Raw genomic sequence first — 16416 nt, 5'->3', positions numbered from 1 at the left:
CACTTAAAAAGCAGCTGAAACACATAGTTGACCAGATACTACCATTAGCCTGTTATTATAGCATTTGTCTTTATACTAGTGTCCCATGTGCTGTCCTACCATCCTCTCAATTAAACCAGAACAGCCAACACACTTCTGACTAAACGCACAGAAAGCACATGTTTAACACGGGAATAGCCCCTGGATCCACGTCCCCTCGTTGTCCCGGCTCGTCGCGGTCCCGCTCCCGGTCCTGTGCCCACTTGCCTCCGCTGAAGCCTTTCCACCAGAAGGGGGACCAGTCCGTCTGCCGTACGCCGGGAGTGTCCGTCGGCGAGGCGCGCGATGCGGAGGGGACGACCGTGAGTCCGGATCCGGCGCGAGCAGCCGATCCGGCGCTCCGCATCTTGCCGCGCTCCCTCGGATTTTAATCATGCCTCTCTGTCTGTGTGTGAGTGCAGGCAGGCTGACAATGATTTCCTCAGTGATTACGTACAGAGCGAGTCCCTGCGGGGTAGGGGCCCCCTCTGGAGCCATCCTGATGGCTTTGGGGGCCTTGCTTCCATTTTCCATTATTATGTGGACTACCGGAGCGACAGCGCAGTCCAAGACCTTGCAGGTTTGTGATGAGGAGGGAGCTTCCATCTTCTCTCTGTTCTTCATCCTCTTTTAAGAGCTATTTAGACGTAGACTTAGAGCACATTCCGAACCTAATTCGTGATTAGCTGAGTGCGGCGGGAAAAGCGCTCGAGTCCAGCAGAGTTTTGACGCTGTTTGCGGGATTTGAAATCGAAGTGTTTGTGCTCGTTTTTACCTGCTTTTTTGGGTGTTTCGTTGCATTTTTGCGCACTCTCGCAGGAGGCGGTTGCCGATTTCGTTCTCACGCGGATGCATTTCAGATGAGAGACGCGAAATGCTAGAAGTCGTAGTAGAAGTGTAGCGCTTTCCCTCCCTCCACGATGCCCGCACGCGCCTGTGTTTTCCCGGAGAATGGAGGCGCGTGACGGAACGCTGCTCTCCCACTTTTGCCGTCGCGCAGCTGCTCCGCAACTAAACACAGCCTTTAGCCCGGCGAGGGCGCAGTGGATTCTACCCGTCCAGCCGCCGCCGCCGCCGCAGCAGCTAAATACCGCCGTGCCCGTAGCGCGCGGCTCACTTGTGTATGTTTTAGTGGAACGCTACGACAGGCGGTGGTTTTAAACGAGATTTAAACAACGCCAAAAATCCCAAATCAGACAGAAACTGAGCAACTTCGGCGTTCTTTTTTCTATAGGATGTCGCGCCGCAAGCAAGCGAAACCAAGATCTCTGAAAGGTAAGTGGCTGTGCGGCTGTGCCAACATTTGATTTAGCGGACTTCTTCTCAGACTGATGAACTTGACATATGTTTATTCTCTTTTTGGCCGGGGCTCTGCTTGTGTTTGTGCGCGCGTGACGTTGGGCACTTGTTTTTTGGCGCGTGAGGAGCGCAACAGTGTCGTTCACGGACCGCGGCCGACGCGTCCGCGCAGCTGCTGGAAGCGGCGCGTCAACATCTGGATGTGCTCAGGGAGGGAAAAGACGCTCCTTTTCACTCCGCGTTTGCTCCGGAACTTGAGCCCGTCTGATGGAATGGGGCGCACACCGTCACGTGACCTCCGCCCCCTCCATCCCTCTCATCCTCCCTGTCTGTCCCCCCCCCGCCCGCCCCGCCGCTGCTCCCTCGCGCGTCTGTCCCCCCCCCCCCCCCCCCCCGCTCCTCGCTCCTCGCGCGTCTGTCTGAGAGAAACTAAAAAGGAGGAAAGTGTTCGTGGAGAAGGGAGAGAGGACGTGGCGCGGTGACAGGTGTTAATACCGCGGGGCTAATTGGAAAAGTTGGTAATGAAGTTAAAATTGATGCGTGTTTATTTGTCTTTGTGACGTGTACGTGATGTTTGGGTCAGTGGTTCACGACGTGTGATTAGACCCTAGGGCAGCGGGGCTAGAGCCCAGGCGAGACTGACATGAAGAGAGAGCAGTTGTTTATTCCAGTAGCATCAATCTTTTTAAGTGTTTCCAAAATACAAAGCTTGCAATTCTTTCCACTAAAAAAATCTAAACTTTTGTGTGACTCTAGAATAACCACTAACAGCCCTCTACCACTGTACTTTTCTCTGTGTTGGGGGGCTACAGTTCATCTGGCAGCCATTGTATTTTTGCCCAGCGAATAATCGTCCACAATTTCACATTCCCAGCTTGCGGTCGGTCGGACCCCTTTCGCCTGCCTCTGCGTCTCCTTCTTCGCTCCCCCCTTTTTCCTCGGGAAGTCTTCATCTCAAAAGGAAGATTACATGGTCTGTGTGCGACTGTATTCCTGCAGCCACCATTTTAAATCAATACCCGCGAGAGGAGAGGAAAATGAGCGTGTACCGCAAAACATTTGGTCACTAAAATCCATTTGCCTGTAAATAACCTTGTCCATCGCTTTGGCGTTTGTTTGTTTGTTTGTTTGCTTGATTTGCATGACATTTCTACTCCCCCCAACAACTCAATATCTTTGCATTCTACAAGTGTGCATGAGAACATCTGTTGGGAGCTGTGGAGAATGAGGTATGGTGTGAATTACCACGCAAGTTTAGCCATTGAAATTCCAAATAAGAAAGATTTACAGTTGTTAAAAAAAAACAAAAAACGCGCTTAGCTTTTCCGTCTTCATCACAGAGCGTGTTGAAGTGAGAGTGTACCTTAGGACGGCCCGCAGATGTTATTTATTTTTCTTTGTCAAAGTCCACTGAGATCTGGCAGCACTTACAGATGTCCACATTAACTGTACTCGCATCTTTTTTTATGAAGAACACTTTTACGCTTTCGCTCAATTTAAACTGCTTAGTGTTGCTGTACTTGGATTTGCTTGTATCCAGTTTTGGAAGACACATATATAGACTTGTGCTGACTCGAAGCGGTGGTCACTGACTTTTTTCTCTGCCAAAAAGTACATTTTGTTCCAGGAAGACAAGCCAGAAGACGATGGTGTGGGGCCATATGTTATGTGAACGCTGCATGCAATAAGTATGTTGAGTACTGCTGAATGACATGATTTTATACTCATTTCTTTGAGTTTAATTAGAAAACAAGGCAAAAAAGTGACGCAAACAGAACTATAGACAAAACACAAGATCACGACTAAATCCCAAATGTTATTCTTATTATTTGTTTTGCAGTTTATAGTCTCAAATATTACTGCTTCTGGATGTGTTTTTCAAAATGTGCACAGTCAACGTAATCCCTCTGTAGAAACGTTTATTGCAAATCAAATCGACATGGCGACACTGTCAAGGATTAAACGCACAAAGTTATATCTCCAATCATTTTTTTCCGAGGTTATATGAAGTTATAGCTTATATTTGATCCTTTGCCATTCCCGTGCAAAACTTTAAACACTATTTTTTTTAATTTCCTTGTACATTTTGACCGCCACACGTAGCAGCACATCCCGCCTACATTAAGAAGACAATATCATTTGCGAGACAGTTGGCACTCCTCTTTCCCTCTCCCTCGGCGACAACCCACCCCTCTCTCCCTCTCGCTATTGGCTGACGTGGGGGAGTCAGAGGTTATGTTTTTGGTCCCATGGAGAAAAAGGGCAACATTACAAGTCCCGTTTCAATTAAGTCTGAGAGACAGATCCGGCGATGTTATTGCTTGGGGGAATAAATGGCGCAGGACGAGCCCCATACATCATTGGCGTATATGCAAACACTTGAGCCGCGCATCTGACATTTACTCAATCCTCCGGCCCGCTGCGTTCCCCCACTGTAGGCACATTGTAATTTTGTTTTGATGTGCGGAGATGTTGGGTCACCGGTTTTCCGACTCGCCCCTCGTCACGACTCGATATCCGAAAGTATCGTGCGGTTTTGAAGTGCGATTGAGGCGATATGACAGATGTCCCAATTTTATCTTATTTAAACAAAACAGACGCAGTACATAGTCCAATTTCTTTATTTAAAGTCTGAATTCTGCTCACATGCTTTTACTGTCTGAGTATTATATTAGCTGTTGACATCTTCATTAAAAAGTTGACAATTATGAATGACTGATGTTAGTTTGAAGCTGTTTCTTTTACTATAGCGCTCGATACGCATTTCAAAAAGCTGCAATTGTTTAGTCATGCCAGTTATAAAATATAAACTATAAAAAACTGCATGTTCGCTCATCATAGTTAAAGGCGGTATGGACGATTTTTCGGCGATTTGAGAACGCAGGCGGAAGTGCGCATGCGCACTCCCCCGTGCGGACTGATACAACACACACGTGCGTTTGTTTATTAGCACAACGGAGCGCATCGCATCGCTCGTCTCCCGTAGATTTCTGTCCACTTCTGCGTCAGCTCGAACTGTCTTTCTCCGTCTTCATTTTACCCTGTACCCTGTACTATATTATGATAGATCCATGCGCTTAGGCACGCGGAAACATGGGGACGAGCCTGACGCGGCTGCAGGTGAGCGGTAGGTGCGTTTTATGATTGATACGTGGCAGGACAAATGATTTATCCACGCCACGAGGAAATATGATAAAAAATTTGCTGAAAAAAATCGTCCATACCACCTTTAAATAATGGTACAAACATGTTTTGCAGAGCGTGTGATTCTTATGTTAGTTTAGCAGTTAATATTTCAGTTTTCTCTTAAATGCTCCTGGTTGTGCCTTGTGTTTAAAATGAATCTTGATTTTAAAAAGTAAATCGTACTCATAGAAAGACATCTCGTGCCTCAAGATCTCATAAGATAATTTTGGTTTTCTCCATTTGTTTACATTTGGTTTGGATTAAAATAAAGGGTGAGTTTTCAGACGCTGTAGTTCCAAAAAGCAGTGCCACAAAGTCAGCATTTTGTAGATAAAATAAATTAAAAGTTGTCGTGAAATTGAGCTGAATCACGCAAATGATCTATTTTACAGTAAATGATCTCAAATTCCCGTCTTGTCTCGTGTCCTGGAGTAAATAACAAACATAATCACGTTGGCAAGTTCGGTATTTTCCCCCCAAAATTGTTCCGATTTGCATTTATAAACACAGCTTTTACTTGTCACTTTCCCAGGCCATGGCAGATGTCATGAAGTCAGTGCCTTGTCATGTACTGTTTAAATATTTGATGATTTCCATGTGGGTTGAATTTCCATCCATTTGAGTGACGGCAAAACACAATAGAATGTTATTTACAAGATGAAACAGTTGGATTTTGGATCAAAGAAATGGTAATACTTTCATTTTTGGTACATGGCATTTCCCATAATTTCATAAAAATCTAATATTTAATTCTGGAAAAACGTACACAAATGATCATAGTTGCATAACAGTCCCAAGTTATGTCAACCAATCTCAACTTTTTGAAAACATTTGTATATATTGAAACGTAAAATGACATCACGGCCGTCTGCAAAAGAACCACACACAAATCAAATTCCCAGCTTATTTTGCACATTTAATCAAATATTGTCTCATTTATTTGAACAAATGTTTTTTTTTTAACTCCCTCCACTCCTGTTCAAATTAGCAGTTGCTTAGTTTGGGAGCAGGCTGCTGCATTCCGGTCTGTTCGGTGAATTAATAGACTGTGGCATAACACCCATTAACACTTTTCTAATTTGACACCAAAATATGGTTAGTATTATTATTGAGGGAGCGATGGCTGTGCTGTGGAGACAGACGCACTGTTGGTGCTGGTGTCACTGCTCTTAATGTGAAAGTCTGCCCTGTGTGTGGCATCTGCTGCTTCCTCTCATGAACTGTCAAAAGTGTCATACTGGGAAACTGGGATTGACTCTTGTATTTCCGTACTCTTGATTTCATCCGATATTTCACAGCATAATTAACTTTCTCCCCCTCCTCTGCGAATGAAATATAACCATCAATTAGTTCAGAAAATGTGCAACGTATTGAAATCTAGAATAACTGAAAGAAGATGCTAGAATAATAGATTAGAATAATGCAAGATGATAGAATAATATAATCTTTTTGTTTTAGAGTGAGGCAAACGTTTGTATAGCAGCAACACATTTTATAAAGTAACCGTTGTACTTTATACTTTGTACTGTTCAAGTAGCACTCTATTCTGTAAGGTTTGAATCAATACTGATCGAAAATATTGATCTCGTGCCACAAGATCTCGCGAGATAAGATTGTACGAACATTAATGGGAAAGGATCTTGTGTAATATCATCCCGAGAAGCATTAAAGCAGCAAAAAGCAGCGCAATGACGCCAAAACTATGACATTGTGTGGCCAAAAGTGGATTGCGCAATTTGTTGTGAATTATGTCAAAGTCTCTCGTTCTCGTGGAACCAGCCTCCTGTATCGTCTCTTTTTGTGGTAATTGTGTTTCATTATACCACTAATTGAATATTTTGTTATGTTTTTACATATTTCAGTGTGAAGAATTGATTAGAAAGCACTGCACATTTACGTATCATCACACACACACACACACACACACACACACACACACACACACACACACACACACACACACACACACACACACACACACACACACACACACACACACTAACTATACAGAAAGGTTGAATAATATTTGATAGACACAATAACAGAATAGAATAAAAAGCAAATGTTCAGTTTTATTTTGCTTTTTTATTTCCTTCATTATATTTCAGTGGCTGCGTTACATCTAAAAAAAATAAAAAATACAACACTTACACAACAATGAGAGACAAACAAATAGCTGGGACAGTGACAGATTCAAACGTAACTCCTTTTTAATGTCCTGTTTGCTTTTACCAATTTGTCACCAGGATTACAAATGCGATTAACACGCTCCTCTGCTGCAAATTATTTATGGCACTAATCACCAGTTCAAATAATGCTCATTAAGAAACTCGTCCTCCCCTCCCGCTCCCTCCCACACTCTCCCTCTCTCCCCCTTTCCCCGCTCCTAATTGAGGAGTTTTGACCTCTTGACCTCTGCTAAATTGAGTTGTCGTCCCCGCGGCGAGCGTCTCCTTTGCCGGTCAGTCAGGGCGGATTACACAGCCATTGTGTCGTCCAGAGCCGGCTGTAACCAAGCAGATGAGACACGCATATCTGAGGAAACGAGCTCAGAGCGCGCGCCGCCGCTGTCCCGCTCGCTCTCCTTCTGTTTCCCTTCTCTCTTTTTTTTTTCTCTCCCTCACTCTTCCTTCCTCTTTCCCCTCTCCGTGGAGGGGGAGCAGCTCCGATATGCACAGTCATGTCAAATAGACTTGTCCAGCGATCTTGAACGGCACGAGCGCGTAATGGCGTAAGATGGTTTTTATTGCGTCATTTCTTAGTGTTGGTACGAGGGATGGCAAGGTTATTCGGTTAACTGATGATTATTCAGGTCGCAGTAATATGTAAGAGCAAAAAAATGATAATTGTGACTATTTTAGATGCAGGTATTTGTTAATTCTCCCATTCTACGGTCAAAAATGCATTGAAATGTAGAGTGTTTTTGTCGGAATAACTTGAAATTGACCGGTCACAAACTTGAGGAATGGGAATGTATTAGAAAATTAAAGGTTTAAATGTTGGGTTATAAACAAACTTTGATAATGTCACATCCCTTATGTCCAAATTGTTGTGTGAAAAACTTGGCAAATAGTTCTGTAGTGTCATTATAATATATGTGTTTCCACTAAAGAATTCAAGCTTGTTCTTTTATAGAGAAACAAAATATAATGTCTGTATAAAAGAAAAGAATTACCTTATGCTTATTGTAATAACATTTTACTTCAAGCAGCAAAACATTCATTTAGATTTTTGGCATCTAATAATCGACTTTATAAAGTTTAAAGTTTCCCTTGTGGATTTTTCAATAACGTATATAAAAGACTGAACCCTGAAAATAACATTTGAAACATAAAAACATATATTTTAATCTCAACCTTTAGAACCCAATTCATTATCTTTCCCAGTTTAATGTTTAAAGTTGAAATTCCAGTTTCACATTTTTAATTTTCAGCCAAAAATATCACAAATTACATTCTGGATTTCTTCATATCGACCTTTATTCCTTGGTGCGAATGACACATAAATACTTTACCTAAATACTTTAAAATGTGTACATGCAAACACAATACAGCTTTTAATAGTAAACTTACTGTAACCAACTTCAAAAACACAACTTGACCTAAAACGGCACAAGTTCAATTACGTAATTTCTGACTCTTTTCCTCGTTTTTTTCTTTTCTTTTTTGCCATATTGAATTGTTTGCGAGTCCCCCTCCCTAAACAGCGAATGGGGATCGTTCTTCACAGTTTGACAGGCAGTTCTTTCTGTGTTTGGCCAATGCTTGCGTTAATTAGTGGCCTTTTACCGCGACTGTTTTTTAAAAATCAGACGAGCCCCTCTGAAAAGGTCCCGTGTGTGTTCTGGATTGTATCAACAAAAGCTAGCAGCGCGATTACAGTTTGTCACCGGCCAACTGATACCTGTACACGTCAAAACATTAATTAACTGATAGCGGATGTATTAGGAACAAACGGGAGCGGAGTTAGCGGTGAAGTAGCACGCTGTTTACAAGATGATTGTAGGTGGAAGCGTGTTTCAGTTAAACTAACCGACGACTGGTGAAAGATGAATTGCAAATAAAAATAAATGGAATACAAATTAGTTATTCAATATTTTTGTAAGTTGCGCTGGGATTTGGATGGTGGAATTAAAGCTGAATCAAAATTGGGGCTAAATTAAAGGTGGAAATATGAAGATAAACAACTTTTTAAAATTGAGTATATTGTTTATAGTAAAACAAATGTCACTAAAGGCAATTTTTTATTTTCTAAAGAAGAAAAAATAAGGGTACAAGATAATATTTCTGCACTTTTATGATTCATTTGACGGATATGTCACGAGACCCCAACTAATATGTTTAAAGGCATGTTTAACACCTTTTTGTTTGACATAATGCTGTTGGAATGTTGTTATCAAGATAATCAGATTTTTTTTTTTTTTTTTTTTTTTTAAATAGAGAAATAGAGATTTATTTTTGTCAGTATTGGCCTTCCCTAGACTAAACTAGGACTAGACCCAGAACTAAACCAGGTCTAGGCCATGACTAAACCAGAACAAAAACAGGACCAAACCAAGACTATAGTAAGTTCTAAACCAGGTCTAAAGCAGTAGAACTGTTAATCGATAAGTGGATTAATTGTTTGATGTCTTAATCAACCAAACATTTATTAGTCGGATTAATTGTTTTAGATTTTTAGAATTTGGGAGCACTTTTGAATTTGGGAGCTTTTGAATACCTAGTTTATTTTACCTTTATGTATGGATGTTTGTTTTGGCATGAAACGAAATCCTGCGTTTGTGGTCATGTGAGTGCAGTTTGTGTCAGATCAGAGATATTTTAATCAATATGAGCTTTTAATAGCACCATCCATTGTCTCCTTTAGCAGCCGAATGCAATGGGCAAGTTTTTAGTCGACCAAAGCAGGACCGACCAGGTGAGAGTAGCTTTAAAGCTAGAAGTCCTGTGATATACAACAATATCCTGTGAATAACATGAATATATTGTATACTGTGACTTATACCTACAATAATTCTTTTTAAAGGAAGATTTATCAGCCTGTGCGTTTACTACTGATCAAAAGTGCAGCAAGGGATGTCAAGATTATTAGGTGGATCGATAACGTCAATATTTAGGTTACAATGTACAGTCATTGTGAGAACCAAACTAAAAATAATCAAAAATAAGCAAAATAAAGTCTTTAAAAAAATCTGTCTCTTTTTCTAGCTTTTTTGGTCACATTGATATATTTTTACTGTACAACCATACAGTTCAAAAGACTTTTCTTCTTTATTTAAAATCTTCTCAAGTTTTCACCAGTTTGCGATGGCATCATGTTATATCCCCATTCTCCGTGAATTCTCTGAACCCCACCGCCCCCCGTGGCCCCCACCCCTCGGCCCCCACGACTTGACGTGGCCTTCACAATTACCCACCTGTCGGATGCAAATGGACGTGGCTAATTCCGAACGACAAAACTTTTAATACGTTCACTGCGGCGACAAATCACGGCCGTAATGTCGCCGTAATGTCCCCGCTTCTTATGGTATTGTGAACTAGATTTTCTGCCTGAACTGCCTCATCTCGCCAACACGGAGGGTAATCAAAACAAAACTCCACACACCAATCTCTGGTGGAACGGTGGGGGATTTATTAGGACCCCCTATCCCGGGCCCATTTAAATTATCCCGATGTGCAGAGCTGGAGAAAGCCATTACGCTCTCAGGGCCGTCTTGATTTCTGACTTGGAAGGGAACAGTCGAGTTTGTGGCTCCCAGGGACAGAATCTCCACCGTGGCCGACTTGGGCTACTTTTAATTGATTTCACTAATTAGTTGCCAGAACCACGACCCTTTGTTTAGCACTTTTACTGTGTGTGGAATGTACATTGAAGGTTTGAAATAGTGATACAAGTTTTCCAGAAAACTTAAAAATGATGATCAACTATTTGCGAATGACAGCTTTCTGAGGACTGGCTGCAGCGGAGGCAAGATTATTACTGTAAACAATACCAAATCCTCTATTTTACAGTATAAATTATGTAAAGCTCCACGACCTTTCACGTCTCATTAAATAGTTTTGATTAGGATCATATTTGCATAGAAAAGAAGAGCGCTTTGTCAAAGATGAAAATGTACAAGAAAATTGACACATTTTACAGTATATTATGGTAAATCTTTATGAGATTGTGCTGTGTGGACAATTTAACATGTTTGACACATCTATTTGTAATCTAATATTTTAGTTTACGTGCTTATAGATGAAACACTTAACTGACAAAAGTATATAATTAGTGGTGTTTTGCGTCCGACTGTGGTTGTGTGTTGATAGAACGGAACAGCAGTTGAACGGTGCTGTTTGTCGTATTGTAGAATCTCTCGTGTTCGCACCCTGACATTTTGATCCTTTATGATTAACTATTAGCGCCGTGAAAGACTCTTAAGTTACACTGATGATTGTGATGCCAGATCTGGCTGGACAAGGCCTGGCAGTGGAACACAGCGGTGCGTAGCCGTCTTCAGAAGAAACAGCTCAACACTTTCCCTCTTCATTTTTCACCGAGCCTTGACACCCCGCTTGACACCGACTCTCGCTCCCCCGAGGAAAAGGCTTCTGCCACCATAGGATCTTGCCTTAATTATGCAAAGTACTGGATATTTTGTGCGATTTTAAAAGTGCACCAGTTTCTGCTTTGGCAGTCGCCTCTACTCTCCCCTACTGGGAGGGCCTGTCAGATAAACCCCCCCCTTCGCCTCCATTGCTCGCAAAAATGAAAGGCTAGAAAGAAAAGACATAATGGAGAATGCATTTCAACGGCAGGGGTGGAACGCAGACATGCAAGGAGTCCTCGACGAGACCCTCGTTTTACATAGAACAGGTGGGAGACTCTTTTGTTCTTCCCCTGCTGCTAAAATCCATTTCATTTTCGGGTGTTTGACACGGCACAAGGAAACTCCGCGGTTCTGGCAAACAACGTAAAACATGTTTTTTTTTTGTGTCTTTTTGACTAAACAAGAGTGATGTTTTGTCCAAGGCCAAAGTGCTTGTCAGAAAAGTCAGTGGCGGATTGGTTTCCAAGCGCCTATAATGAGCGGTCCCCATCGCTGATCAAGCCATCACTATTTTGTCATCTGCCATGTTAGCGAGCAGACAAGCACTTTGCAGCTGCTAAAGTTGTCAGGACATTTTACACACAGCGGGATTTGAAAGAGAGGTACACGCGTGATCCGGAATGTGCAAATCTGTCTTTGATTTAATTTTGCAAGTCAAGGCACTACTCGCTAATGCAGTCATCAAGGTGTTTTGCAGTTGGTCGCTGGTGATTTCGATTTCAGGGGTGGGGGGGGAAATGGTCCATAATTCATTACCCAATGTGTTATTTACGTAAGTGTTTGCTGCAATGCCAAAAGTCATCCTCATGAAAGACTTGCTCGGATTCCCAGACCGCAAGTTTAGCTGTCGAAAGCTGTTGGATTCTCCTGGAGTTTCCATACAGACAATTCTCAGTAGTAAATAATAGAGAAATGGACAACGTGTACATCTTGTTAACTGTTTCTTTCCCTCTGTCCCCCCCCCTCTCTGTTCTCTGTCTCTTTCTGGCTGTAGAAGACAATGTGACGGAGGAGCTTCACAGTCCCGGGCAGACTGCCATTCCAAGCGGTAATGCTCCGTTTCATATTTCATCATTTTTGGGGCAGGAAAAGTTGTGTGTTGGTGAAGGAAAATACAGATTTAGCCCGTGTTTTGTGGGAAGTGTGATTTTGCACACTTCATAACAGAGGCCTGACTTATGAATTCTTACTGATCTTTGCATGATACTGTGTTGGATCCTATATTATGCTATTTTTACCATTTCATAGTCCACCCTAAGGGCATAGTTGATCATGATAAGTGTTGTGCAACACACATAACATATTGTAGTTAAGGGGTAAATGCTTTGCCCCTTTTAACCCACAGACCCATTCTGAATACAGTACATGTCTTAACTGTGAGCATGACACTGGGCCAGGACCATATTGACAGTCTTGATATGTTCTTGCATTATCTTTAACAATATTCTCACATTGCATCACAATGTGACTATTTGTGTCTTGGATGAGGCACAAATATTCCATAAAATGTGAAAAAAACATTAATAAATGGTCCACAAAAGTGCAGAAATACCATTTTATTCTCTTTAGGGATTACACTTTATGCTGTTGTTTCTTTTTTAGGTAATTTCAATAGTTTTGATTAAAAATATATGTTTGAATTAAGAATTTCTTAAACAACAATTGCGATTTAATATTTTGTTTTATATAGCTCTCACTCCTAATTCAGTGGTATGCATACTATGTGGCATCTTTATTTTAGATTATCGTCATTGTCCTAGCGAACAAACATTGTCAAAACCACATAACTAAATTTGATATTTGGATGTTACATATACTTTTATAGTGACAAAGCCTTTCATTGAACATGCTTTTCCTTGCTTTTTTGCTTGTAGATGTTATAGTCGGACTACAACCACAAACCCACTTCAAAGCTGCATTATCCCAGCTTATTATCCCAGCCTGAACACTTTAATTCCATGTAAACAAAGACAAAGAAAGTGTCGATGGGTTTCTATGTGTGCGCATGTGTGTGCATGCACAAAAAACACTTTTTGTTTATGAATTTATGCATCGCCAGCCCTCTTTGTTTCCCAACCTTTACCGGTGTATGATGTAGGATAGCATTCTGCAGATGAATGTGCCTTGTCCTCGCGTATGCCATTCACGGCGCCCCCTCAGGAACAGCGTGGTAATTCAGGTCAGGCCTTGGCAGAGAGCCCCCTATGAATGAAGGCTGCTCCGGATGCGCCACACTGTATATTTTCATTTCATTTGTCTCTGCTAAAGGTTAAGTCTCAGGCGTGGTTATTTTAAACCCGATATGGATGGGTTTGCCCAGCAGGCTGGGGACCCTGGGCCCTCAGAAGGCTGCCACATTAGTCCAGCGTTTACCCAGTGCAGTGCAGCGCGAGTGAGCTAATGCACCTCTGCTACAGTCCAGGCTTTTAATGACTGCACTATAGTGTCGTCTGCTATAATGTATTACCTGCTTTGGTGATGTAGATTGTGCTGATATGTCCTTCTTTCAGATTAGGGCTCTGTCAATATTATTGTCCATAATCTGTCCATCCAGGGAAAAGAAAGATGTTGTTTGTATATCATCGTTGTCCAATATCTAGTTTGCAACTTCACACTATGATCTCAGCTTAAACCTATGCCAAATGTTACTTATGTTTCAGCAATGTGCAACAGTTAAACCCCATTTTACACAACCTGAAAAGAAAAACCCATGATTAAATTGGTTGGCAGTGAACAGTCAGTGGTGTCCAAGATCAGAGTTCTTTCCCTTCTGTTTTAGAAATGTGTGCCCGTTATCAACAGAAACGGAACATTAAATAAATCATAATTTGTTGTGTGATTGATATTGAACCGTTTGTATCTTAATTTAGGATTGAAACACCGTATCTTTTTGAGGCACTTTTTCCTTTTGTACTTTAGTTTATTCAAATAGCACATCTATAGTATGTAATTATATTCTAATTCATACATTTGATCAAAGATGCCAAGGCTCCTTTGTAGCTTTACCTAAACAACAAATTAAACAATACAATATTATAACATTGTACGCCTTCTGTATTCATATTCTCCATGTAAACTAGATGGACTAATGTTTCTCTCTCTTGGCTGCGCTCCACAAATATAAACATATGGATCTTTATATTTATTTAGCTTTTGGCTTTGGGACTGGGCAAGTTTAAATCTGGATACGCTTCCAGTCACAAGCATCCACGAAACTGAGAATATACTGTGCTTCCACCTTGGCAGTCAAAAGTTTGGAGTTAACATACAGTTGCTGAAGTATAGACTGTTGTGCTAATGTGTATTGATAGGTGTTAGCGGGTGGTTCACTTGTGGAGGAACAAAAACAAAAGCAGGCTCCTTAGCCCCTAAACAAGCCCAGCTCCGGAGACTCGGCCCGGGGTGGAGCGGGGGGTCGTCTTTGGGTGGTGGGTGGTGTGGGGGGGACCTCCAGAGCACCGCTAATGAGAGTGCTTGATTACAACAACCCCCCCAGACTCACGGAGGCCCTCCCTCTCCCCGAGCCGCTTCCACCTCCAGGGCCAGGGAGCAGGGCCGCGACGTGATCGATGTCTGCCTGTGGAGAAATCAGGAGGGCGCACAAATTAATTTCTCACTTTCCTCATTCGACTTCATCCGAGTGATTTATTTTGAACCCATCTCTCTCTCAAGATGCAACTTTTGCTAATCACCGATGAGGGAAAGTTTTCAGGGATGGTATACGTTTTAGGAAGTATTCGGATCTGTGACCAAACTTACTAGCCCCAAAGATCACAGATGTTGTCAAGAACTGTTGCTATACTAGAGGTTTTATGTAACTTAAAATAAGAAGGGGATAGATAAAGTGAATATTGTTAATATGCAGATTTTGGTGTTGTATAGCAACAGTTTTGTCTTGAGGAGGATTTGGTTTAGTCCTGTTCTAGTCCTTGTTTTGTCCTGAGCTAGTCCAGGTTTAGTTTCAGGTTTAGTCCTGGTTTATTCCCAATTTTGATGTGGCGAATGTACAAGTTTTGTGAGCTGTGATGACACAATCCCGTTTTCTTTTAAACTTAATATGAATCTGAGATATGATGACTCACTTAAGTGTATCTAACCTTGTAAGTATAATCAAATAGTTTATTTGATTTCTTTCCTAAATCGATGTAAGGCCAACCACCCAAAAGATCAACAGTTTAGTCTTGCTTTTTATTGTGGTTTATGGCTAAGTTCAGTCTTGTTTTGGTTTTGCAACACCTCCATGTGTGTAACAAACTTGATTCACTCAGTTCTTCATTTAAACCTACTTAGTTAGCTTAGAAAGTTAAACACAGTGCTAAATCAAGCCCCAAATGTAAAGGTAGCTGTCTGACGGACAAGCTACAGTAGCTATTAGCCCAGCTGAAGGACTTAATCAGATGCTGTGTGCAGAATGTAGACCCCCAGCCGTGCTCTTATATGACTCCAGAAGGGTTCACCGGCCACTACATCCTGTTTTTCATTCATGTGTGATATGTAGCGAAGGCAATGGAAGAAATGCTAACAGAAGAGGCCCGGCAGTGTTACGCATGCTGTAGAAGAGGCTAAAACAGCAAGAGATCTGGTTTAATGAGGCGCTATGTAGATAGTGGAGTCTGCTTTAGGTCTGCAGACTTTAGTTGCCACTGTACTCTGTATTTAAAACTGCACGTATTTTTCTGTTATTCGTAAATGGAGTTAGATTTTTTTTGAGTGGGTGGACTTTGCAAATGTGCGCCGTAAAAACAAAAGGTAAAACAAATACACCGGGCTGGAATTTGATGTATTGTACATTCATGACAAATCCATTCATTCTTTATATGCATGGCTTCAACAATTAAGTAATACCACTTAGCCCATTGTGCTGCATTCATAATTTTCTAAGTTTGGTCCTGATTTGGGCGCAGTTTAGTCGTGATGTAGACCTGGTTTGGCCTTCTTCTGGTTTTAGTTTAATTCTAGGTTTAGTCCCAGTTTAGTCTTAATTTTGTGTGACGCTAGTGTGTAGAGGTCACTGAGGTTGAACTGCAAGTGTAGAACTATAAAAAAAAAGGACAAAACAAGATTCTATTAATTGGATGATGATTGAATTTATAAGTTGAATACCTTTTACATCAGCACAAAAAGTTATTGTCCTGGATCTGATTACCCCTGATACAATTATATATCCTTGAGTTCACTGATTGCCATTATCATACAGTCCAATGATATTTGCCTGCGTAGTCTGTCTTTGTCGATTTGTAGTGGTCTGGTGTCGAGCTAATGCCAAGGCTGCCCACAGATCAATGCACTGCTGGGTTTTCACTGTAGCAGGAAGAGCCCAG

At 41.6% G+C, this 16416-nt stretch overlaps 1 protein-coding gene across 9 annotated transcripts in view; it reads left to right on the top strand.

Annotated features, from left to right (window-relative positions):
* The first annotated feature begins 283 nt into the window (after positions 1 to 283).
* LOC140356531 (zinc finger protein 521-like) overlaps positions 284 to 16416 on the top strand; it is a 125140-nt gene continuing 109007 nt past the window's right edge. For 2 of the 9 annotated variants that reach the window (XM_072441550.1, XM_072441549.1), the window contains exons 1-3: positions 284 to 598; positions 1253 to 1293; positions 12090 to 12143. In XM_072441550.1, the coding sequence (XP_072297651.1) occupies positions 1254 to 1293; positions 12090 to 12143 (94 nt within the window). In that variant the 5' untranslated portion in view covers positions 284 to 598; position 1253. Of the gene's footprint in view, positions 599 to 1252; positions 1294 to 12086; positions 12144 to 16416 lie in introns of all 9 variants that reach the window. The other 7 variants (XM_072441546.1, XM_072441545.1, XM_072441548.1 and 4 more) reach the window with 5 other exon arrangements.

This window comes from Eucyclogobius newberryi, unplaced genomic scaffold (genome assembly GCF_026437365.1).
Source record: "Eucyclogobius newberryi isolate DKJ021-1_F unplaced genomic scaffold, fEucNew1.0.hap1 SCAF_12, whole genome shotgun sequence".
NCBI lineage: Eukaryota > Metazoa > Chordata > Actinopteri > Gobiiformes > Gobiidae > Eucyclogobius > Eucyclogobius newberryi.
This window is presented reverse-complemented; position numbering and strand designations above follow the sequence as displayed.